Source organism: Amblyomma maculatum, chromosome 5, assembly GCF_055883805.1.
Source record: "Amblyomma maculatum isolate TAMU_Amacu chromosome 5, ASM5588380v1, whole genome shotgun sequence".
NCBI classification, from domain to species: Eukaryota; Metazoa; Arthropoda; class Arachnida; order Ixodida; family Ixodidae; genus Amblyomma; species Amblyomma maculatum.
The window spans coordinates 54,232,860-54,259,137 of record NC_139348.1 but is presented as its reverse complement, the minus strand read 5'-3'; the positions used below and the strand labels follow the sequence as shown (position 1 = coordinate 54,259,137).

Below are 26,278 nucleotides of genomic sequence, written 5' to 3'. Positions count from 1 at the left end.
TGTTTTTGCTCGTACAAGTTGCGCTCCTTTCTCTTGAGAGGCAGGGGTTTCAACAAGTATTTTGGAGTGTCAGGAAACAGCGTTGAGATGGCATCCTTCGTGAGTTGCGTAACATCCCGTGGAATCTCAATTACCTTTACCTGTCTTAAAACTTCGCTCAATAAAGCAGGGTTTGAAGGGTCGCTCACAAACTTCGATACTAGCTTATTCGTGTTACAGTAATCTGAGGGCAACCCCGATCTGGATCATCCGATATTTATATATACCGATATTTATATTGTCGCATAGCTAATATCAACGTCCAGGATTCCCTGTCTGCAACTCACAAAATAATGAGGAAGATATTCACCACTTGTGGGTTTGTCCGCCACTGAAGCCGACAATATCGGCATCTGACGGCAGTGGGCCTTTCACCGAGCAACCCATCTTCGTACATTGCTTGCACGGAAGGGCCTTATCATCGTTCTCTCTTGAATTTTATTAGAACACAGCCAGTCTATTTTCTTTCATTTATTACGCCTTTTAATTTTCGTTTTGCATATTCCTTTATGCGCTAGCTGAGACAATAAACAATGTTATTGCCTTTGCAGCCGCGCTTGATGTTGCGCTCCCACTCTTGCCTCTTCCCTGCGTCTTTCGATGTCCTGAAGAGAGAACATTTCACCTTGCACGAGCGCTACCCGGTCTTGCACCCGGGCAAGAAACACGTGCTATCACGCTTACCCCGTTTTCTGGACATGACGCGATCACACATCCATAAAAAAGGCACACTTGCACACATGCTAGCTAATTTGCGCGCATTCCGGCCCCCGAGCGAAAAAAAGCGCACGTGGTGCACGAGCCTTGTCACGGCACCAGCGGATAAGCGCGCCGCAGATTCGCAGTACGGCACAACCGCCACAGCACCACGTACACAACGCGACCACGCTCCGAATGCGTACAGCGCCCCCTGCGCTTTCATCCGGGAAGCGGCCAACCGGTTCCATAGGGAACCCCGCTCGGACGGCAGACTAGCAAATACTTCTAGGGACTCTAGCGACGGCGCCATGCTGCCTTTGTTGTCATGCGGTGTGATTGTGAACGCTATTTCCTCACGCTGTGCTGTTTTTTTGTTCCGTGGTACTTGGAATGGGCCGCAGAATTGATATTTGATATGTGCACTTTGATAGACGTCCTGAAGTACGTGATGTAGTGATAAATAGGTTCTGTGCCGCACACCGCTTGCACCGCGCCGTGGCAACGCCGGCATCAACACGGAAGAAGGAAATGGACTGGCGTGATTGTTTGCAAATGTGAGTACACTGCTTGAAATTATTTTTATTTAATATTGCTATTGAATGAAGTACGCGTTGTTAATACTGTTGTGTGTGGTCTCAAAATTCCTTCGTAATACAAGCTACGAACTCGACCCAGCCTGCTTTATTGTGAGGGCGAGCCAGTCACTCTTCGGAACAAGAAGCGTGAACGTTTGGGCGAGTTGGTCAGACATACTTGACATGAACGGCGCGGCAGAAAGATTTGGCGCTTGTCCGTGTGTGTTCTCTGTCTTCGTCTCTTCCTGCCGCGCCGTTCAAATCAACTCTTCAAAAGCCGCCACTTTTATATGTATGCTCGTCCCTAACGTGAAGCCGTTGTACGATATAAGTAGTGTTCTGAAACTTTATCGGAACCGTCATGGAAAATTTGGCCGCCTCGACCGGTTCCGATAAAGTTGCACAATACTGTATAATGTTATGGTGTATACTTCTAGATATAGTTGTAGCTGCAGTGTATTAGATGCACGACCGGCTTCGCGATTGTGATCAGCACCCCGAACGAGTTTTCAATCTTTTTAAAAGCGCCTATTTTTTCTAACTGTGAGTGCATTAATACGATGAGTACAACCAGCGCGCGAGAAACAGGTTGTTGCTGTGGCGCATATCTCACAGTGGTCGCTGCATTTATTTTTGGTGCTTGTATGCTTCAACAAAAATAATCTAAATCATGGCTGACGCCAAGGTACAAGCTCGTGTAGTACTACTGTAGTAGAATGACGATTAGAAATAATTATTCGAGTGACCACATGTAGTAAAATGTGCATGTCAAGAATAATTGCTTTCATTACTACATAGTCTTGTATTTTTGACAAATTATATGTATCTTAGTGTTCACAACAGAGGCAGAAATGAGCTTTCAGTGGGCAGTTGCATTCTTTGGTACTTTGTGTCGTGGCTTTTCATGGAAGCGTTGAAATGATGCAGTAGTAAACAGTTTCAAACCAGAAATGAAAAACATTTTACCTTCCTTAATGTTATGTCTGCTATGGTTCGAGGTAATTTGACTTTAAAGGCCTTTATTTGTGTAGAGTTCGTTAGTTGCCTTACACATTGTACACACATTTCTCAATACACCAGCAGTGAAATTAGTTTTGTGCTATTGCTAGTATTTCGGAAGAAAAAAGTTTGGCCGACATCATGGGCAGCTCTTCTCTGCATGCACATTTTTTTGCAACTTTTATATCCCCTAGGATTGAGATATGCAGGCACTGATAAACATATTTTATGTGCTCAGAGTAAAAAGAAGAAAAAGTGTAGAATGTTAATCATATTTCTGATTGCGTGTGAAAGTCACGACTTAGAAAAAAAAATTAAGAGGTGCTACAGATCTGAAAGGAGGCTGTTTTAATTATTTTTTCTCTGCGGCTGTAAGGCAAACCTACATAAGAATTGCAGAATATACAACCACTTAGATGGTAAAATGTTTACAAATTTTTTTTTTTCATATATGGAATGCAACGCATTAAACACGGTCCCAAATTTGGCGCAATCAAGCATAGTAGTCTTATTCAGTAATTAAAGGAAGAAACACCATTCCTAATTTTTCTTATAATTTAATAATCAAGTTTCTAGGAGGAGATGAAAATGAATATGAGACAATATGTTGCATTGTACTGTTTCCAGCAATGTTATCAAAGCTGAAACTTCTTGTTTTTTCTCTCATTGGGAGAACGGCCTAAACTGACGGCACAAAAGCAGCAAATAGGCTCCCTGCTCCTCAAAACGTTGCCCATAAGCTAACCCTGTGACCTTGGCCATAAAGGAAAAGCATGCCTGATCACGTTATTGCGAGCCAATGCTGATCTGTGACGTACGCAGGGTGTGGCGGCATCACTATTCGTGAGTGTGCATAGACGCTCGTAGCACCGCCTTAGGAATTCAGTTGGAAATGACAGTTTTCAGTATTTTTTTTCGCAGTGCATAAACGATGGCCTTCGCATCCCCAGTTCTTTGCTGTGTCTTTTTGCTGTTGACATACTTGCTTTATTTTTCTTTTGTAATAGGTGTTTATTCATAAAATACATGTTGGGATCTTTTTGCCCCTATTAGGTAAATTTATTTGTTTCTTCGTAGCTTTGCTAGAGCAGTAATTTCCACATTATTTATTAGTTTACTGTTCAGTTTTGCAAGTCAGAAGTCATACTAGATAAGGAAATCAGGTTCTGTTGCTTGAGAAATTTGAACAGAGCTTAAACAGAATGGGGACGTGTGGAACATCCGACAAGGTCATGTTGGAGTGATTTAAAAATATTCGCTTTGAAATGACATCATACACACCTTTTTTTTTTTTTTTTTGCTCTAGAATGCACTTAGCTATGCTAAATGAAGAAACTTGCCATAGTTGCAGTCTGAAGGTTGGAAATTTCAAAACAGTTGTGTTTATGCTTTCATATGGGTGTCACTTTAAGCTGCTGCTTGCTCCCACAAATGGCTTGTACCACTGCATACTGCTTATGTAACAATCCGACAATTGCTCATAATGGTGTAGTTTCATATGCAATCTCCTCACAGTACAGGTCTCAGTCTTGACATAAGGGTAAAATTTTAGCAAAGGGCATTGTGTTCGCTACTTATGCACCTCCATTCAAACACTTGCAATGATGCTTGAGAAGCTGCATGTTTCACCTTTGATAACATTGTTGGAAATAGAATAACGCAATGTGTTCTCTTGAACTATTTTTTTTTCATTACCTCCAAGAGTAATTTATGGGCTGATGAGGTGGTTTGAAGGAAGTTTTGAAGGAATATGCTCTGTTCAAACATGCCATAATTGGGAAAATGTTTCACATGTTTTCATTTTATACATAACAGAAACATTCGTACTCCTTTTAAGCACCAATTTTCTTATCTATTCTGTACCTTTAAAGTAGGTGCACCTCACACTCGTGGAGAAAAAATAGGCTCTTTTGAAAATGACCTTATTATCTTTAGGGAAACTGGAAAGGCTCTCCTATACAAACGAGAAGCACACCATGCAGGCTGGTTACTTTTGTCAAACAGTACATTGCATTGAGGTTGAAGTCCAGTACTTACTTAATTATGCTTTGAGCACTCGTCTTAAAGCTGTTTGCCCAGAATCCTTATGATTGTAGCTACTGAATATATAGCTGTGTCACTTTTCATTACAAGGAAAGGAGTTGTGTGCTCGGTCTCACTTGTCGGTTTTTCTCTCTTTATATACCCAGTTACCTGATCACTTCAGACTGGCCGATGCCTGGAGCCTACCTGCTGCTCACCTACACCCCACAGCACAAACGAGGAACACACTAAATCATCTACCAGCAAGCACACTGCAGTGCCCTTCTGCAAGCCATCACCACATTCTATGACATGTTCAGGGATGCATGTTTAAGCACACATCCTAAGCATAGCTAAAAATGGTGGTATGAATGGATAGCTGCCTTGGTTTGGTTGCTTTATTTCTTCTTTGAAATCTTTGTTTTACTAATGGTATAGTCAGTGAAAAAACTCATTCTGAAGAAAACTTGTTTGCATTGTTGTGAATAGCAAAACCAAACCTTGTACCATGTATGATGTATCTGAAAGTTATGGTTTTGTGTTTTCTCTGTAAACGGTGCAGCATGTTTCTTCCACCAACTGCTAACTATGAGGGTTTGAAATGTACAGGTGCCAGAAAAACACAATGGGTCATGCCTCTTGTGTTTGAAATTATCTCGTGAGTCTTGTTCCACAAAACTTGGTTCCACATATGAATGCTTCAACGGCATGTGCTGAAGTATGTGTAAGCTTATCCATGAGTTGGAAATGAAGCTTGAATTATTTTAAGTATTGCGAACAGTAATACAAAGCGATTTCATTTTGTATTTGTTAGGGTACACGTGCGACTACTTCATGACAGTGCCGCTTCACCTCAAAAATGGCCCGTCTTCTATGCTGTGCAGGAAAATAAAGTAAGTTTATTTCCATGCATAGCATAGAAAACAGGGATGCGAATGGCATCCAAGCTGTGCTGCACATTATGAATAAAAAAAGACCATTTTCACAAAATGCAATGTCTGTTTTTGGTTTCTGTAACTAAATATACCGGCACTAACTGATTTGCATGTAGTGTCGGCAACCAAGATCACATCAAAAACTAAAGTGAAAGCCACCAGACGCTCAATGGTCAATACTCATGAAGAACTCACAAGAAATGCACACATTAAGTGCCAACCAGAAACACGGTGGCCAATTTGTTTTAGACACACAGTAAGAACTCAAGAGAAAATTCACTTGAAACTCAGAAGATACTCTGGTGTCTCCATTGTGAAAGAGCAACATACTCTCATCAGACACACACATAAAATTTTTATAAGGGAGAAGGCATTGGAAATGGAGCGGCCTTGCGTCCGTTTGCTTGGAGGCGGTGTGGCAGTGCGTCGGTTCGCGTACACAACAATATCCTCGCCCGTAACACCCTCAAGCATATTGTCCAACCACAGCACCCATTCGCTTGGCAAGAAGTGATTTACAATGGCACAAACACCCAAGACGCAGGGTGTAAGCGTGTTTTGAATGAAACAAATGTCCAAAAAGTTGTTTTTGTTTTTACAGTGCATGCTAAACAGAAATGAAAACATAGTAAAGAATATACATTCGCTTAGTGATGTATAATTTCCCTCATTTGAGAAAGTCAATGTATTTCCACATTAGCTCCTATACGAAACTACTGTTGTGTTTTCCAAGTACAAAACTTCTTGCGTAATCTCAAGTGAAAGTCTGTTGCGGATCTCATGTTAAAACACATAAAAATTGTTTCTTAGGCAACACCCTACATATGCTAATCAGAAATGAAAACATAGGGCTCTGAAAGTGTGCAGTTAACAAGGAAATATTATATATTCACTTAGTGATGTATACATTTCCTCATTTGAGAAAGTCAATGTATTTCCACATTAGATCCTACCCAAAAATACTGTTGCGTTTTCCAAGCACAAAACTTCATGTGTGATCTCAAAGGCAAGTCTGCTGCGGATATGATGTTAAAACACATCTAATCTTGAATCTCCTTTGAGTGGTTGATGACTCATCAAAAACACATTACGTGGGTAACAGAAATTCAATATCCATTTTTGTAAGGGTCTCTGGTAAGCCTCGATAACACAGTACATGCCCATCCTTCAGTATAGTATATGCCTCATTCGGCCTCCTAACCTCACTAAGCCCTATGACATCCCATTTCATGCCCTCTAGTTCCTCTAACAGCACTGCTAAGCTAGCTTCACTAGCTAGGGTTCTACCATTAAACGTTGCCAGGGTCAGTTTCCAATGGCGGCCTGTCCAGCGGAGCCAGGCTTTCTTAGCACCCCCTGCTGCGTCACAGGTCTGACCGCCGCCGTGGTCAGCAGCTCCGCAGCCGCTGGTGACTGAGGGCCGGGGTTTTATGGAGCTTATTTCTGGACATGTTCGCATCATATGTTCCAGATCCGCCCTATATATGTACGACAAGCTTTATGGAGATATTGATGTGGGCGATGTCTGATGAACACTTAGAACAACAGTGTCCATAGCAGGCTTCCTTGTCGAACACTGTTAGTGACTGTTAGATCGTTCAGCTGATTATTACTCAAGCATGCTGTTTACACTCATTCTCTTAGGAAGTTAAGAGGGGTTTAATCACTTCCAGAGGTGCCCCAAGAGCTCCATATTCAGGGGTGCAACAGCTGCGCCATTTGTGCCGCTTTGCCAATTGCACCACTGCAACTGCATCGCACTAAGAATTGGGCAGTTAGGGTACTTGTGATTTTGGAGCAATTGTTAAACACTGTGTTTTAGGTGCTGCATGTTTTTAACGGGTGTAGCTCGTTTTTTTTATGCGGCTCTTGCAAGTTTTCGGTATTTTGCTGGGCAATTCATGTACAGCAATGTTTTTCTTATGCCTTCTCGTCGATAGACTCACTTTCCCGTCCTCACAAAGTGTAGGAGGTGCGTCAGTTATGGCTTCTGTGTTAGTGCTAATATAACTTGTGTTGGTACACGTGTAATTTATTTCGGGTGCCAGCAGGTTGGGAAACGTGCAACAGCACTGAATTCAATAATGCCAGAGTGGAGCCCAAGGCTGCCAAAATGAACATTTATGGATGCTGGAAATGTCAAATTACTATAAATTCTGCTCTGTGCACGAGATATATAGCCTAAACTCCCGATTCATCGCCTACCTCCCCTTAATCAAAATATTGTGTCTAAAACCACCGAGTCCTCGCCAGGCCATAGAAAGCATAAATCACGGGCTGAAGGCTCGCTCGCTCATCAGTTTTGTTTGCTTACGACTTGCTTTCTTACCTATTTTCACCATTTGCCCTTTCGACATTTGTGTTTTTCTTCTTTAATTTTTGTGTATCCGCTTTTAATTAATTGTGTTCTGGCCTAACAATTGGACTCAGACTGATCGCAGTTACGACTTTGAATTGAGCTCTTCCGGAGCCACCCTCGCACGACACAAGCTGTCGATTTCGCAGAGAGTAAAACACTGTTTTATGAGTCTTGCGAACAATCTAACGTCCAGTGATTAAGACTGTCAAACTGCGCTACATGTAAAAAAAAAGAAATGCATATTCTCTAGCTTTGTTTTCTTTTTCCGGTACCCGAAGTTTGGAAAGTTAACAGCAATTTTATGGCTCACATTCCTTTTGCAGTTTTTTTGTGTGATAGTATGCCTTATTTACAACAATAGGTACACATTGTGCCGGTGATAGGTGGCCCTTGCGAGATTTTTTTTTTTTTTGATGACATTCATACAGTCCGATATTCCCATCTTTTCATTTTTTGTGCCAAAAGTAAGGTTTCTGCATTGTTTATGGCTCCAAAATTTGAATTCGGGCTGCAAAGTGCAATATTTTTTTTATCTCTGAGCGGCTGCAAACATGAATTTTACTTCTCCGAAACTAAGGTATTGCTGCTCTAACAATTTCTACAAATCTTATTTGAGTTGTTGCGCCCTGCATATTTGTTAGGAATTTCATATTTATTGGGAATCACCAGCACACCTCCATACATCAGTGATCTCTCGGCACAGGTGGCAGCAGGAACTGCCATATTTCCAAGGGCTTTTAATGTTCTAATAATAATAATAATAATTGGATCATAAGAAAGGAAAGGCGCAGAGTATCTGTCACACTTCTTTCTGTGGACACCTGAACCGCGTCATAAAAAAAGGGAGGAAGGGGGGCAGTGAAAGTGGAAAGAGAGAAAGAGGAGCCGTATTGGGGGGCTACGGAGTAATTTCGACCACATGGGGATGTTTAACGTGCGCTGACATCGCTCAGCACACGGACGTCTCTTCGTTTCGCCTCTATCGAAACGCAGCCGCCGCGGTCGGGATAGAAAACCGGGTACTCCAGCACAGTAGTCGAGCGTCTTACCACTGCACCAACGCTGCGGGGCGTTCTAACTGCTCATATATGGGAATATGCGACTTTTACTTTTTGTACTAAAAGACTGGATAGCTAACTACAGAATTTTCCAAATAAAAGTTCAAGCGTTTTTGTGGTGTAGTTTGGTTAAATCACTCCGTTTGTAGACTGACCTGCATGCTAAGTACTAGACAGGTATTCAAAACTACTTTTGGAGATTATTTTTGCACTATATGGCAGAGTATTGATAGAAATTAGCACTTCAACATTGCATGAAATAAATGAAGCATACGCTGATGCCATTCTGCATTTGTCGTTTGAGAACTGCAAGTAACTCCAGCGGTTACTAGGCCAGCAGCACATGAAAGCCTGCAGTTGGCCCTGACTCTTTATGCACGGCCTACAGCAGCAAGAGGTAAGCAAAGGACCATCACATTCATTTTGGAAAAATGTTTTCATAAAGGCACACTTGTGCCTAAAATCCTGTAGCATGCAAGCTATGATGGTTTGAGCCGAACAAAATTGGTTTATAATTGCATCTTAGAAATGCCATGCAATCGGCATTTTAGCTAAGAAAATTTATGTGTGACATTGCTAGAGGACACATGCATCATTGCTTACATCGCCTTTGGGCTATAGCGTACAGCTTTCATTCTCAACTCATTTCGTTAGGTTTCCAAAGGCAGAACGTAGGCAAGCTTTAGTTCCTTGACGAAGGAGCCAAACGGGAACTCGACATCGAAAGCCAGCGCCTGGCTCTTGAAGAACGAAAGCTGGCTTTCGAACAGCGTAGACACGAGGACAAAATAAGGCTCAAAAAGCTTGAAACCTAGGAAAGGGCGGAGGAGAGAACTCTCGCTGAAGATCGACGGCAAGAGAGGGAGGCGATGGCTGAGGAGAGACGGCAAGGGCGGGAGGCGATAGCTGAGGAGAGACGGCAAGAGCGGGAGGCGAGGGCTGCAGAGCGGCGCCAAGCTCACGAAGAACGGCTTGCAGTGGCTGAAGAACGCAAGCAGCGCTTTGCTATGAAGAGGCTCAGCGGCGCCTCATTGAGAAACTCCTTGAGCGCATTGAAGACAAGGAAAATAAAGACCCGGCTGTCTGAAACCTGAAAATTTCAGAAGACAAAATCATTGAAGAAGACGCAAAGTATATTTGATTTCAAATGAATGAAGAGAAAGTAAGATTTCGCCAGAAGATGGGTTGGTTTGGTTTATCGGCAAAGCTCATACCTTCTCAGAAAAGGAATGGAATAAAATGTAAATAAAATTGAATTGCAAATTTCCAATACATTATCGCTATTATCTGCTGATGTGGGACTATGTGTTTTACGTATTATAGTTTAGTTCTTTCATTAAATCGTAATGGAGAATTTGTCAAACATTGTAGGGAGTCAGTCAATCATGGCAAAAGTAGATCAACTAATAACAGCAATATGGCCACCTTATTTCGTGATACGGTTGCCTAGATCGCTGCATGAAACAGCCTTCTGGAAGGCAGCTGAGTGGAGAGAATTGATTACTATACTACTGCCTGCTATGCTGTCACGGCATTCTTCCATGTGGGTACTGGAACCACTTTTCCCACATTGTGGAATGCATCCATCTTCCACTGAGTGAACAACAATGCCTTGACGACCTTACTCATGCTAGTAAGCTATTTTATCTGCCCAACCAGAGTGAAAAGCATTGTAAATAACTATGTGAAAAAAAGGCAGAGGTGATATAGGAACAAAAAGCATCACAGGCATAGACTTGCAACTTTTTAGTTGTGACTGAAATCGCATACTGTGTATGTAATGAACCAAGACATGCAATCACTGCTACTATTGACGCAAGAGAAAAGCGCTGCTCCAAAATGTATGGCTAGAGTCTGATATATCTAAATGCATCTCAGAAAGTTAAATGAAATGACTGAGGGCTGCGTTTTCATCTGGCTGGGAGGATCTGCATTTCAAGGCATTTTTTATATCATGTATAAGTACACAAAACAAATAAATAATTTCCTTGTTTCTTGGGACAGTCAAACTTGTAGCTTAATTTTATTACCTGTGCAAAAGCATCGACACAATTTCGGCAGAAATATGTCGTCCCGGCTAGGGCTCCATGCTTGTGCAAAACGGATTGACAAGGAAATGTTTTCTGCTCCTGATAGCCATCTTTAAGGGAACTTAGGAGATTCTGAAATGCATATCATCTTGAAAAGAAAAATATAAACAGAAGGATGCTTTTATTTTTGTCAGTTTTCTAAGCATTGCATGATTAGCAGAAAACTAAATAAAAGATGTTGGAAGATTTTGCCTTTTTTTATTATTTACTCTAATTTTTCAGGTGCCACCAGCAGCTCAATTATGTTTTCAGTAGCATGCTACAATTGGAAGCATAACTTGAGATGGCTCAGTTGCAGTCTCTTTACTTTTATTTAGTAAAAGGCAACATCATGAAACCCAAAGGCACGCCAATGCTCGCTTCAATTATAAAGTATAAATGATATCTCAATGAGCAGAAAAATGACAATGTCATGCACAAAACTTCTTCCTCGAAAAAAGGGAAACATTTTCTAAACATTCTTTTTCTTGAAGCAAAACAAGCCTAGTGACTACTGTCTATCATATTTACCCACATCTTATGTACGTGCACATGCACCGCACCTGATTAAATTAAATGTTACCGCATGATCAAAAGCTACCACATCCCGATTCCTAATATCACAGAGTAGCACTAACTGCATATGAGGTAAATTCTATAAGGGAGCAGCTGGACGCTGAAGTTTCGGGACGCACCATAATCATGAGGACATCTGGATTATCCATTCACTGAGCAATAGTACCCTTGTAAAGCTGTCAAACATAAAGCATATAACTGAGACATATTATCAGACTCACTTGCCAAAAAGCTAAAGGCTATTGTAAAGCCACCTTGCAAGAGTTAAAAAAGTAGTGTAAATTCAGTATTTGAAGAAAAATGTCAGTGAAATTTTATCCTTGTGTGCAAACAAGCAATAAAATAGGCTCAACTCTATCTTAACCTTCATATTCAGATTTTCACAGCAACACTCAGGCTCAAGACGGGAACTCATGTGGAAGGTTTTATTCATATGTTGCCCGCACTCACACGTGGTGCGCAGTTATGATGTCTAGAGTAGAAATAAATATAGGAGGTGCTAAGAGAGAAACATGATTCCACTATACGTTGAGGGATGGAGGAAGAATGCAGGCTCATATTTGCTCACAATCATCTTCAAGAGACTGCGACAAGCCCTCACTCAGTAAAAATTCTTCTTGGCACACTTTTCACTATAATGCTCATGAGGCTTTTGTGCTTGATTGATATGAATAGTCTCCATGCTTATCACTGGTATGTAACTTTTTCTTGTTGCCATAAGAAAGCTTAGCTTATCAGTTTAGCTTGACTTACATTTTTTTTATCCTTTTACGCATCCATGGGTAACTAGGAATATTCTGTGCTGTTGTCTGGGGTCGTGTTGTAATATTTTACGGCTCCAGATGACATCCTTCATAAGTTATGGTGTGTGCTGCATGACATTTAATGTGCATCTCCTGCAGCACCTTGCCAGCAGCGCAAGGAACATGGGACCATTGTGGTGCAATTCTGCATTTGTATTCGAAAGGAGAAATGGGACAATAATGAAATACATGACATCAGCCAAAGGTGTGCCCAATCAAATAATTGAGTGAATCGCCATTGCCCAGCATCTGAATGAGAATCCTGTCACAGCCCCACCTATTCCCAAAGCTTTAGAATTCTGCCAGAATTTGGGCCATAAGAGAATGCTTAACTCATGAATTATTGGCGATGTTAGAGTGTTTGGATCATCGTCATTAGTAGGGCTGTCAGAATCAGAAGCATTGGCCCTTAACACGCTTTGTAGTGGATTTGGCCGTGTGGTAGAACACTTTCGTTTTTTGTATTGTGAAAATATTTTAGAGCTGCCAATATAAGCTTTAAAATTGCACTGTTTTTCAGTGTGAAGATTGCAGATGTTACATGAATAACCGTATTGTTCAAGTTTCATGTGGGCGGGCGCATGATAAGCTTGTGCTACTTAGCAAAAAACTCGTTGATGTGGAAAGTGACAATACTTTTCCTCCTCACATAAGACAGTGCTTCTTTTCTTTAGGGCACCCCATGACTGCCTTTTTTATTTCAAGAAATTGCGTAGCTTTGCTAATGTGCCTAAAATGAAAGTCCGTGGAACATTGATTGCTTCAAGAAAGTGTCCTTCGCAAGGGTCAAGTAGATGCATCTAGCCCAGGATGAGGTTAATTGGGGTACGCAATATGGGAGATCAAGTTCGCCCTGCCGTAGGTAGAGTCCAGCTGATGATGAATTCTCAACTGGGCATGGTCCCATTTGTGTGTTGGGAAAGTAATGCTGCTACACTGCTACCGCACGAATCCCATTGATTGCATCTTTTTTGTTTAAATTTGCTCAAATGAAGCTTTGAGTACTTCCAGTAGTGTACATAATTAAATTGGTTAAGGACAGCCAAGAAGGAGGGGGAGGGGGTGCTATTTGCGCATAAATAGGCCTCGGGCATCTATTCTTCATTATCCGGCCTTGATTTCGTATGAAAACGAATTCAAATCATCCAAGGAATTAATTTCACTGAGGAGGCAATCATTAAGAAAAATGCAACCAAATTGAGCGCACCAAATGTGTGTTCACACAAATATGTAGTGCTTTAGCACTTGCGCTTCTTACAAAACTCTGGAAGTCAGCTTCTCTGCACAGTAAACCCCCTTCAATATGGCGGCCAAACCTGTTTTGGGGGCAGAAATAGGTCACAGCGCAGAAGGTGCCTCTTGTGACAACAATGGCCGTGTCCATTTCCTGCACCCCTCTGACCTGTGTTGCTGTCGTAATTGAAGAATTTGCATCTGCCTTGCAATTGTAATTACCATTCATTAGGAGCAAGCTATATGGTTGCAAATAGCAGGAAGCACTAGCTGTCCGCTGTATATTACCTAGCTAGCTGTTTTAATGTGTTTCCTTTTGCTGTGTTTTAATGTGTTTCCCTGAGTGGGCTCACTACGTAACACATTTGGTTTAAAGTTCTACCCTTCCAGCTGATTTCTGCGACAAACTTGCCTAGCACATTGAGGCGAGTTCCGCCTATGCTAGTTAAAACTTCGTGCACTTTATCGAGTTTTGTGAGGCTGCCCGGAAACGTTGCTGGCAAAACCGAAACTTCAGCACCAGACTCTACCTTTGCAAAAACTGGCACCGAATTTATCTGGACCTGCGCGTAACGTGTCTTACTTCCCGTGGCTTCTACAGTGGCCAGGAACCTTTCTCCCGTTTCCTCCCCGACTGCATAAACGCGCCTTTCTAAAATGCCCCTTGTTGCCACATTTGTAGCATTTTTGTGCTCGAGCTGGACACACAGAAAACGGATGAGCGTCTCCGCCATGCTGCTGTCGCCTGCGTCGGTAGACGGCATCTACGTTGGGACGATTTTGGTCGACGGCATCCACATTCTGCAGGATCCTGTTCCCTCTGGAAAACCGCTGCACGGGCATTCACGGCGTCTTCATAAATTCGTGCTTAGAGGCTTGCCTTCTCTAGTGTCAACTTTCAACTGCTGCACAGTTTGTCCAGCAGGTTTGTGTCACAAAGACCGACGACGGATCTGTCTCCAACCAGAGGTTCTTCCACATTGGCTGAGTCGTAGTTGCATTTTTTCTCAAGCTCGAGTAGTGCAGTGTACAAGTTGTCAATGAATTCGCCTTCCTCGTGCATGCGCCGGTGAAAACGGACGCTTTCGTAGACCCCGTTGGCCAGGTGGATGAAGTGGTCGGTGAGTTTTTTTCTCACCGCCCCTAGCGAGCTCCATTCTTCCGTGGTCAGCGCTCAAGTGTCAAAGACGCGACGAGCTTCTTGGGAACCCATTGCGTATAGCAATGTCCTGACTCGAACTTCGCCCGGTGCTTGTTACAGGCCCGAAGCATCGCGATAGTCTTCGAATGGGAAATCCTATTCTTTCCATGCGCTGGGGTTCGCAAAGTCGAATTTTGGCCACTGAACTGTAGAGCGTTTTCCCCGTCCAACATGGCGGCTTTTGCAGGCAACACCCGTTGTGTTTTCGCTGCCGCTTTCATGTGTCGCTCAGGTGAAAAACCGTCCGGCCACCACGATCCCACTTCTGACACCATGTAGTGTTTGCGGTATCCGTGTCAGCATAAACCCTGACTGCTCAATGGAGGGTCAAATTCTAAAGTTAAAGCTCAGCTACTTTGGTCATCTGATGAGAAGAGAGGAGTCGCTGGAGAAAGATTTGATGTTGGGAAAGGTTGAGGGTCACCGGAGAAGGGGTAGGCAGCGAACGCGGTGGTTAGATGGCATCCTCGAGGCGCTGCAGATGAAGTTATGTGATGTTAGGAAGACAGTCAGAGACCAGAAAGCATGGCGTGATACGGTCCATAGGGTCACGAAGAGTCGGACACGACTGAGCTGAACTGAGTGTTTGTGGCGCCTGTTCAGCATGCGCCTCTCAGGAGCATGTTCCTCGAGGCTACTCGACGCCGTACATCTGGAGCACGGTGCTCCGCGGAGCGGCCAGAAACACGTCAGCAATCGGCGAGCGAGAAGATTCCTTCCCCCCCCCCCCCCTTTATTCGTTCCTCTCGGGACATATGAGACAAACACTCGTGACTGCTGCACGCAGAACGCATGAAGAGGCTACCAGCACATGAACCACAATGTGAAAAAAAAAGAATCCCAGGCGCGTAGCCAAAGGGGGAAGGGGGGGGGGGGGCTTCAGCCCCCCCCCCCCCCCCCCCGAAATATTTTTGTGCTGTCATGCACCGCCGACCAAAACAACCACCGGCGCTCGAAAGCATTCTGGGTTTTGTCTACAATATCTTTTTCCGGTTCGTTCGAAAATACATTTTGGCACGAACATTACGAACATGGGGGCTACATTTCGCAGCAACGCCCATGCAGACGAAGTCACGTAAAGCCAGGAACCATTTCCGAGCCCTAAGTTTCAAGGGCGTTTAGATAGCGAGCGGGCTCGTCGCGTCAACTCGCGCCGGCGCGGAGGTGGGGGTGGACGACGAAACAAGACAGGTTTCCATTCCCGCTCAGTGTTTCAAAGGCGGTATTTCCCTCGCCTTCTACTCCACGCTTCCTCAAAATCCCTGTGTCTCTCTTTTGGGGCTTTCTTTTTTCTCGCGCCTTCTCCGAATCCTCACCGTGCTGTAGCAGCTCTTTGTGGTACTCCCTCGCCATTCTCCCCGTACACTAAGCTCTCACGGTGGTTGCGCTTCTTGTTTGTGGTTGTTTTTTTTTTTCGTTTTAACGCTTCTTCCTACGCGCCGAAGAGAAGAAGCTGAACATTGGCCCAGGAGTGTTTTGGTCTTTTTTTTTTTTGCACCGCTCTACGCCGCCCTACGCATCTTGCGGACGCCGGTGAGCGACCGTGACCAAAAGGCATCGAAGCGGCGCCGATGGCGGCGGAGTGACCGTTTGTCTCCTGATGAGGCGCCCCGCCACCCCGTTTTTGCCTGGCAGCCCTTTGAATGCTTTCTGGCTATGGCCGTTCGAGTTGCAGCACGAAGGTAGCTGCTGCTGCGTCCAATCTTGCTCAGGCGTGCATTTTCACAGCGAGTTTTCGTTTTCATGGGATGAGATATGTTTATGTTCGTGAATCGTGCGCGCATTCAGCCATGCTTCTTCGAGTTAGCTCTCCAATGTGTTCCTATCGAGTTCATTGCTTCGCCTTTTCGGTGAAATTATGAGTTTTTCTAAACATGCCCCAGAACTCTTGAAACCACACCATTTGTCCATTAATTCATTTATATATAAGATAGACAAATAATTTCGATAAGTACTTCTTTTGTTTATCATAAAAGAGACTGACAGCTTCACAATTTGAAATGTCGCTCATGACTGACTGACCATTTGCTGTCTTTGCGTTCGAATAACCGGTGTTTTAAAAACAACTAGGGCTGCGAACGTTGTGATAGAGTGCATAAATATTTTGTAAAGATTGTGCTTAGCGCCACTAATACAAAAATTTATATACTTCACCATAAACTATCTGTTCAGTATTGTTTAAAGTTGTTTTCTGGTGATTATCAATTTTTCAAAACGTTGCGTTTGTTGCTGAATTTCGTGTGCATGTTTAGTTCTTGCGGTCCGAAATTGCTACCCCTTACTTTCTTACCAACGCTCCTTTCATGTAGAGGCCTTGTACCGCGTTCATTGTGACCTATAGCCTGGTTTTTAAATTCCTTGTGCACTTTCCTTTATATGTTATGCCCCCTCACCTCATGCTCCTCGAGGCCTGCGAGGCATAGATAAATAATTCACCAATGAAACATTTACTTGCCTAGGGCATCGGACGAGTACCGAAGTTGATGCTGGGCAGGAAGGTGTCCCGCAAGTCCGGCTCCTTCAAGGGGGTGAAGAACCTACTCCCGGTAATCTACCAACTCTGCTCTTCGTAGCGTTCTTAATTCTGAGGTGGTGAAGCTACCTAATAAGCTAACCTACCCGTGTAGCACCACTGCTTGCCGAATCGTGCGAAACGTAAGACAGACAATTATTACCTTTAGATGTTGTGGGGCTTCGCTGCCCCTTGAAGTTTTTTAAACCGCGCGCGCGTTTTCCTATTTGTATTGTTTTCGTGGGCAGCGCGAGTGCGCATGAGCGAGCAGCTAATCTTGCGGGCGTGATGTTAGCACCGAAGAGACGAGGGTAGATAAGCGCGTCGGAAGCAATGCGCGGGGCTTTTCGCCCCTGCGGGGAGGCTAGCGTGGGGCTGCCAGCGAGCGTCACGGGCCAACGAGGTGTGTACGGACAACGGAAAGACCGGCGACACGAACATGGTAGGAGTGCCTGCAGAAACGGCCTAGGCGTAATCGCGTGAGTGGCTGCCACGCGAGGAGCAATGTCTGTTGTGCCGCAGCTAGTGTATTGGCCCTGTTGCTGGCCCTGTTCGCGCCGCAGTGTGTTTTTGTTTGCCGCGGTGAAGCCCTGACCCTCGTTAGGTTTTATCCTTGGCAGTGTATTGTCGTGCGCGTCGACAGCGCAGTGGCGTTTCTTTCGTTTGTTGTCCCTTTTATTGAATGGTTTTGCGTTTATCCGGAACTAAACCGGTGTTTTTAAAAGAGACTGGAATTAATTGTCACTCGTAGGGCAAGACCACGGCTTGCGAACCCCTTTTCTGAAGGCGAGGCCTTCAATGTTAACTATTTCTTTATAGGGTATAGACAAAGATGTACCGCGATATTAGCACTGATAATTTGCGGTGATGGCAGGATGCATGTTGGCAGCATAGTACATCCGCCGCTTTAATTTTGTCACCCATTACAGTGATATCCCGCACCACTTGCGGAATATCTCACGCTATCTGTGTTCCTTCACGCATGCGCAAAAAAATCATCGCAAAGAAAACTTAACACGGGCGGTTTCCGCCAGTTTGTTCGGAAACAGATTTTCAGTGAAGTCGCGAAACCGCCAGCCATCGCGTTACGCTACTAGATGCAGGAAAGACTTCACTCATGGAGGCAAAGATGCATTTCACACACAATACTGCTGCCATGCATGACGTTAAGAAATTAAAAAACAAATGTGACATCTCGTACGGCTTGCAACATACAAGGGGAACAACGACATCTCCAAGCCGCTGCTTACTATTTTTTTCTTCCGGTTTACACAGGTACTGCTTCTAGACAAAACACTACAACCGCCACTGAAGACGAGAGGCTGGCTTCAGAGACTCACCTGAAAATTGTGCCGCCGGCGCTTGCATCGCCTGTTCCAACATGCTCCTCTGGTGAGAATCCGCGCCTAATCTTTATTATTCGTTGAATCAGGACACAGTTCGAACTATGAAAACAGCGCGTTCATATACCGTACTAAATAGTGGTGTCTTAAATCTTTACTCCCCTTAGATCCCCAGAAGGTGGAAACAAGCAAGTTTGACATTGGGATGTACGAGAGTGGCTCCAGAATAGAAAATCAGACCAGATATCATCTGTTAACTTCTCGTTGGATTCCTCCGAAAGGTTACGTGTTCAAATGTACGAAAGATCTGAAGCAAAAACGGAGGTTTCAGTCCGCTTGGCTAGACAGGTACCGATGGCTCAGCTACTCAGCGCTAAAGAAGGTGCGTTTTGCCGAGTGTGTGTCCTTTCCTGCAGACACGAGGTTGGTAAGGGCCAGCATGCGCGCACTGGAGCTCTCGTATCCAAGCCCTTCCAGAAATGGAAACACGCCCTCGAAATCTTTGACACTCACGAAAAGACTAAACATCACCGTGACTGTCAGCTGGCGGCTGATAATTTTCTCCAAACATTCTCAGGAAGCGCGCCGAATGTGATCGACCAGCTCGACCAGGGCAGGCAAACTCAAATAAGAGACAACAGACGAAGGTTAGGGCCTATTATTGAGACAGTTCTTTTTTGCGGGCGACAAGGTCTGGCCCTTCGTGGCCATAGGGACAGTGGTCCTATGATTTAAGCACAGGCTGCTCTGAAAATACTGGCATTTTCAAAGCGCTTCTTCGCATGCGAGCTGATTGTGGAGATACAAATCTGAAGAACCATTTAGAAAGTTGTCCCAGTAATGCATAGTATTTAAGTCCAGATGTGCAAAACCAAATTATAGAAATTTGTGGGGAAATTATCAAAGAAAGCCTAGTTGTAAAAATAAACGCTGCAGGCAGCTTCTCCGTACTTGCTGACGAAACGGCAGATATTGCTAGAATCGAACAGTGCACTGTTTGTGCAAGGTACCTAAACAAGGATGCCAACGATATCGAAGAAGTGTTTTTAGGTTTTGTGCCAATTCAGGACCAAAGTGGCAGGGCCGTCGCAGACACCATTATAAAATTTCTGCTAGACCTTGGAATTATTATGCATAATCTTCGTGGGCAATGTTATGACGGTGCCAGCTCGATGGTTGGTAAAGCGAATGGTGTGCAAGCTGTCGTTCGGGAGAAATATCCAGCCGCATTATACACCCATTGCGCCAGCCACTCCCTCAACCTAGTTCTCTGTGCGGCGTGCTCCATCACAGATATCCGAAACTGTTTTGGAACGCTAAAGGCAGCGTCAAACTTTTTCCGCAAATCTCCTAACCGCTCGCACGTTTTACGAGAAATGATAAGCTTGATTTCTCCTGAGTCCAGAAGGCAGCGACTTTTGGGATTATGTGAAACGCGCTGGGTGGAAAAGCATGATGCAGTTCTTTCATTTGTGAATCTGTTTGAACCGGTGATCGCGGCACTAGAGGAGATAAACTTAAATGGCAACGGCGAAAGTCCAGTTCAGGCAAATAGTTTGGCGTTGGCACTTTTGTCACCGGCATTCCTTGTGAGCCTGCTGGCGGAGCATGTGCTAGCGATGACCCTGCCTCTGTCAAAGAAGCTGCAGACCAGGAACATCGACATGAGCGCCGCCATTGACGACATAGATGTGGTGCAGCAGGCGATCGAAAATCACCGCAAGAATTCGAATGTTTCTTTTTCAAAAACCTTTGCGCAAGTGCAAGAACTGGCAAAAAAAAAGAATGTTGAAATCACCACCCGACGAGCCAGTGTCCGACAGCAGGATCGTGGGAGCGTTACATCAGAAAATGCTGAGGAATATTTCCGGAAAACTGTATACATTCCATTCATGGACCACGTATTAGCACAGCTACAGCAACGGTTCGAAAAGCGCAGGACAATTTTAAAGGGCTTTTCTGTAATTGTACCATCGGCAGTACCACCAATTCAAGATGACCGACAGAAAGGAGAAGAAAATCTCCTGTCCGCTTTTGCGCAGGACGTGGATGTGAAGGCTGCTTTGGGGGAACTGCGGCTATGGTGGACAAAGTGGGCGAACAAAACAGCAAGCCAGCGTCCCCGCACAGGAATAGATGCCCTCTCTCACTGCGACGGCAGCTTCTACCCAAATGTGTACAAGCTGCTGCAAATTCTAGTCACCCTTCCAGTGACCACTGCCAGTGCAGAGATCATTTTCAAGCATGAGATTGCTAAAAAACTACTTCCGTTCTACAATGTCTGAAGAACGCATGGTTGGGCTGGCGCTGCTATACGCCCACAGAAACGTCGACATCAACGTGTCCGAAGTGATTGACCGCTTTGCTAAACTGCCCCGCCGAGTAAAGTTTGTCCTTTAGATAGCGAAGCAGGAAAAATAATGCAAGTAAAAGCACGCTTCCTTGGGGTTCATAAACGCGTAATTATAAAAACATGATTGTTCATTACCTTTCAAAACCGCAGACATTTTTGTCTTTTATTGTAACAGTCAGCATCTAGATCAAAATTATCACATGAATGCGAAAATTGCGAGGACATCAATAACCAATTTTGACCGACCTGCTCATTGAAAACCCAGCCAGCGCGGCGTTTTTCAACAAGCACACTCGGATAATGGGTAGTTCGAATTGTCGCATCGTGTCAGGGTTTTGTTTGTCCCTTTCTTTCTTTTTTAGCTACCTGTCCGTCATGCTTGGTACCTGTAATATAATGCAAATATATATGCCAACTCACAGCTGTATACACCGCAACAATGTGCCATATATACTGTGCATCTGATTCCTGTATATGTTTATATCTATTTTATTTGGCAAATTATTCTAATGTCTATACCTTCATGTACAGTGGCGTTCAAAATTGTATATATCATCACAAACAGCCAAATTTTATTCTCCATGTAAATACTGATTTGTGATGTATTTATTCGTTAGGCTGTATTTTATGTGCACTTTCCTTTGTTCTTAATCATGTGCATTTCCTGTTTCGGTCATTTGTCGGCGCCCATGTGATTGTCTAATCTGAATGTGTAATGTGTAATAAAACTTTTTCTAAACACACCTGTCCTGCTTTTTGCCACTTTTTTTAACCAAAGCAATACCCTTCTTTAATTTTGGGTACAGAATAACCGTTGTCGCTGTGCAGGCAGTTAAAATCTACATTTAATGTATTGATTTTTTCCATTCTTCCTCCATTATTCTACCCATATGGGGCTGCCGCTACCGAAGCGTGGCGATCATAGCTTTGTTCTTGCCTAGATCGTCTGTCTTTCTGTGCTTAAACTTTACTATCTGTTATTGCGCAACATGTTTATGTGCCTTGTTTGACGCATCATATGCAGTGACTTTGCTTAGTTGCATAGATATATTGGAGACTTGTACGTATATTTAAATGTCATGTTGCGAGGTTTTGTGCATACATATAGTGAAGTTTGTTTCCAGTGGTAATTTTTTGCCCTTATCAAGTTGTATCATCTCATTTATAATATTCCATTATATCTTCGCATTTGTATGTACATATGTTTCGGAACTCTCCTGCTTTTTCTGTGCGCTCTCTGTTGCGACTATAATTTCACTTAAATTATTCACAGTATACGACCGGTGACAGGTGTTCCTGTGCAATAAGTGGAAAAAAGGACAGCGTCATTGGCCATTGGACGTGTACGAAAATGTAAACAAGCTTCTTGGATGACAGATTCAATAAAGCATTTCCCGTCAAAGTGTTCATTTCTTGGCCTTTACGTTTTCATATCAGCGGTATGCACTGCTTTGCTGGTTTGAGCTGATATAGTTCTAGATTTCGTTTAATATTTTTTACTTATTCAACAGACAGAATCAGGGAAGCATTGATGCCAGTTATTTCTGCCACAATGTTTGTCACATACATATGTTCTTTTATAATAAGGTTAGTATTTTACCAAAACTTGAAGTTGGGCTAGATGGTGCATTGTAATTTGACTGAAGATAAAGCGCACGGGAAGACACGCACAAGAGAAGAAGACACAGGACACGCGCTAACTCACATCTGGTTTATTGCAGCAATAACAGCAAATATATGCTGAAAAGGGGTCATGCGCAGTACATAAAAATCGCATAAAGACAGAGGAAAAAAATATAAGGAATATTACAAAACATTATCAAGGAATATCACAAAACCCGATCAAGAAAACTGATCTCTGCCTTCCAGAGCCGCACCGACGTATCGCTGACACACCTATCTCCCCTTTTCCCGATATGGAATGCCTCCAAAAGCTCACGCGCTGTCTTGTCACGGCCTCTGCCCAGAATCTTAATGTCAGCCAGTCGCGGCTCGCACGCAGTGCAGTTCGCGCAATGCGCTGCCAAATTTGACCCTCCACTCCTTAAAGCCCGCAAATGATCCCCTGCTCGATCATTAATACAGCGCCCGGTCTGGCCAATGTAGGCCTTCCCACAGGTCAGCGGGATCTCATAAACGACCCCCATGCAGCAGTCGACAAACCGCTTAGCATGTTTTTTCTCACAACCGCTCGGTTTTCCAGCACGCGAAATGCGTGAGCAAAGCTCCGCCATCTCCTTCGGAGCGGAGAACACCACCGGCACGCCATGTCTGTACGCCACTTTCTTCACGTGGTGCGCAACCTTATGCATATACGGTACCACAACAGGTTTAGCCGTATTTCTCACCGGAGGAGTTTTCTTTCCAAACATGGCTCGCTTGGTTTTCTGGAGCAGGGCTTCCGTCACTGACATAATGACCGCGCAGGGGTACCCAGCAGACAGCAACCGCTGTGTTTGCCTATTAAAACTCGACTGCACAGCATGCGGGCACGACTTCGTGAGGGCAGACCCTAAGCATTGGATAGCGATAGCTCTTTTAACAGTTTTAGAATGTGCCGAAGAGTAGGGCAAAAGTTGTTTCTGTGCCCGCGGAGCGTACACCCAACAAACATGATCATTCCCTAATGTAACGTTAATATCTAAAAACTGTAATGAACCCTGTGAAGGAAGTTCATGAGTGAAAACCAGACCTCTCCCATTCTGCCGAAAGTTGTCCGAAATCCCACCCACCGCGTCAGTGTACGTCGAGTTTGGTAGCTTGTTAAGAACAATCAGAAAATCATCCACGTACCGGAATACTTTTAGAACACCTTTCCCAGTAAAGCTCTGCTCAAGGGCGCGGTCAATAAAAGCTAAAAACACATTACAAAGAACCGGGGCAACACAGGAACCAATACATATCCCTTGTTTCTGGCGATAAAATCTGTTCTCAAAAGAGATAAACGTAACACCAATATAAAACTCAAGCAAACGTATAAAATTATCCACTGTTAGACCAATACAGTTCTGAAATTGCACAACCCCACTTTCTTCAATAGCATATCTCACAGCAACGAACAGGGCAGCATGAGGCACCGAATAATATAAATCTTCCACGTCTATAGAGAATACATAGCCAATCGACTTATTATCCTCGAGAAAGCTCACCACTTCATTCGAATTCTTCGTTAAAAAGGGGTCTTGAAACTGCAGTGAATTTAAATGCTGAAGGTACTTGCTTAAAACATGCTGCCAAGTACCATTTTCACTAACAACAGACCTAAAAGGCACATTCAGCTTATGTGTTTTAGCCGTAAAGAACACTGAGAGGGCACATGCACCTAGTACTAACAATATCATTTGCTAACCTGTCGAGAACCAAGTCTTTGCACAAGGCAGCCGCTTTACCCTCCACTCTAGTGGCGCTGGACTTTACTTCCTCGAAATTCTTGGCGATCGCATCTTGCGCTCTCCTGTGGTATTCCTCTTCAGTCAACACCACGAAGCCTCCTTCCTTGTCAGACTGAAGCAGTCGTAACTCATTGTGCTGGAAGAAGGAAACAACCTTCCCCCACCCATCCTTGGAACGGCCCGCGGAGGTCCTGGCAGTTTTCATCAGCGCGTCCACACCATCAAGAAGGCATCTTTCTTGGTCTTCTCCTGCAGCCTTCCTAGCTATTTGCCGATTGAGGGCGAGCAATTCATGGCCCGGTACACTTGGTTCCTGGCAGAATTTGGGACCCTTGCTTAGGAAATGTCCCCCGGCAACACCGCATCACCAACCACTGCCACATCAGTAGCCCGACGAACACAGCTCTGCCTGCCCTCAGTCGAATGCAAGGCTTGGTTCAAGGTCTGGGCCCAGAGGAATTCCGTCAGATTAGCCGCATGGCGTCTAAAGGCACGTAGCTTGATCTCGGCTAACCAACCAGGGTCTAATGCATAACACAGGGCCAGCAAATGGTCCTTACATCTTCGCACTTGTCGCCACAGCTCGGACCTCAACAAATTAAAAAAACTCTTCAAAAAGTTTCCAGGCGGTCTCAGAAATCCCAGAAAGGCACTCACGTCCATCGGCAACAGACTATTCCGAAGGCAGAAACCAATGAATCTTGCACGGCAGGTTAAGACGGCAATGAAGGAAACACACATGTTGACCTCCGCGGGCCGTTCCAAGGATGGGTGGGGGAAGGTTGTTTCCTTCTTCCAGCACAATGAGTTACGACTGCTTCAGTCTGACAAGGAAGGAGGCTTCGTGGTGTTGACTGAAGAGGAATACCACAGGAGAGCGCAAGATGCGATCGCCAAGAATTTCGAGGAAGTAAAGTCCAGCGCCACTAGAGTGAAGGGTAAAGCGGCTGCCTTGTGCAAAGACTTGGTTCTCGACAGGTTAGCAAATGATATTGTTAGTACTAGGTGCAATGCCCTCTCAGTGTTTTTTACGGCTAAAACACATAAGCTGAATGTTCCTTTTAGGTCTGTTGTTAGTGAAAATGGTACTTGGCAGCATGTTTTAAGCAAGTACCTTCAGAAGCATTTATGTTCACTGCAGTTTCAAGACCCCTTTTTAACGAAGAATTCGAATGAAGTGGTGAGCTTTCTCGAGGATAATAAGTCGATTGGCTATGTATTCTCTGTAGACGTGGAAGATTTATATTATTCGGTGCCTCATGCTGCCCTGTTCGTTGCTGTGAGAGATGCTATTGAAGAAAGTGGGGTTGTGCAATTTCAGAACTCTAGTGTTCTAACAGTGGATAATTTTATACGTTTTCTTGAGTTTTATATTGGTGTTACGTTTATCTCTTTTGAGAACAGATTTTATCGCCAGAAACAAGGGATATGTATTGGTTCTTGTGTTGCTCCGGTTCTTTGTAATGTGTTTTTAGCTTTTGTTGACCGCCCCTTGAGCAGAACTTTAATGGGAAAGGTGTTCTAAAAGTATTCCGGTACGTGGATGATTTTCTGATTGTTCTTAACAAGCTACCAAACTCGACGTACACTGACGCGGTGGGTGGGATTTTGGACAACTTTCGGCAGAATGGGAGAGGTCTGGTTTTCACTCATGAACTCCTTCACAGGGTTCATTACAGTTTTTAGATATTAACGTTACATTAGGGAATGATCATGTTTGTTGGGTGTACGCTCCGCGGGCACAGAAACAACTTTTGCCCTACTCTTCGGCACATTCTAAAACTGTTAAAAGAGCTATCGCTATCCAATGCTTAGGGTCTGCCCTCACGAAGTCGTGCCCGCATGCTGTGCAGTCGAGTTTTAATAGGCAAACACAGCGGTTGCTGTCTGCTGGGTACCCCTGCGCGGTCATTATGTCAGTGACGGAAGCCCTGCTCCAGAAAACCAAGCGAGCCATGTTTGGAAAGAAAATGCTCCGGTGAGAAATACGGCTAAACCTGTTGTGGTACCGTATATGCATAAGGTTGCGCACCACGTGAAGAAAGTGGCGAACAGACACGGCGTGCCGGTGGTGTTCTCCGCTCCGAAGAAGATGGCGGAGCTTTGCTCA

The 26,278-nt window shown here is 44.1% G+C and overlaps 1 protein-coding gene across 3 annotated transcripts; it reads left to right on the top strand.

Moving 5' to 3' along the window:
• The first annotated feature begins 1,041 nt into the window (after nt 1-1,041).
• Nucleotides 1,042-22,441, top strand: LOC146188323 (52 kDa repressor of the inhibitor of the protein kinase-like). 3 transcript variants are annotated; one of them, XM_084603729.1, is made up of 6 exons: nt 1,042-1,292; nt 4,502-5,227; nt 8,991-9,083; nt 17,028-17,114; nt 18,356-18,472; nt 22,050-22,441. In XM_084603729.1, exons 3-5 carry the CDS (start codon nt 9,060-9,062, stop codon nt 18,422-18,424), a joined length of 180 nt encoding a protein of 59 aa, XP_084459855.1. In that variant the 5' UTR covers nt 1,042-1,292; nt 4,502-5,227; nt 8,991-9,059; the 3' UTR covers nt 18,425-18,472; nt 22,050-22,441. The 3 variants fall into 3 exon arrangements, with proteins under 3 accessions (XP_084459855.1, XP_084459853.1, XP_084459854.1); XM_084603727.1 differs by having other exon boundaries at nt 18,591-22,441; XM_084603728.1 differs by lacking the exons at nt 1,042-1,292; nt 4,502-5,227; nt 8,991-9,083; nt 17,028-17,114 and adding an exon at nt 17,415-17,522 and having other exon boundaries at nt 18,591-22,441.
• Nucleotides 22,442-26,278: the final 3,837 nt, after the last annotated feature.

Coding starts and splice junctions, on each gene's coding strand:
- LOC146188323 (XM_084603727.1), top strand. CDS start 19,554: ATGCATAATCTTCGTGGGCAATGTTATGACGGTGCCAGCTCGATGGTT.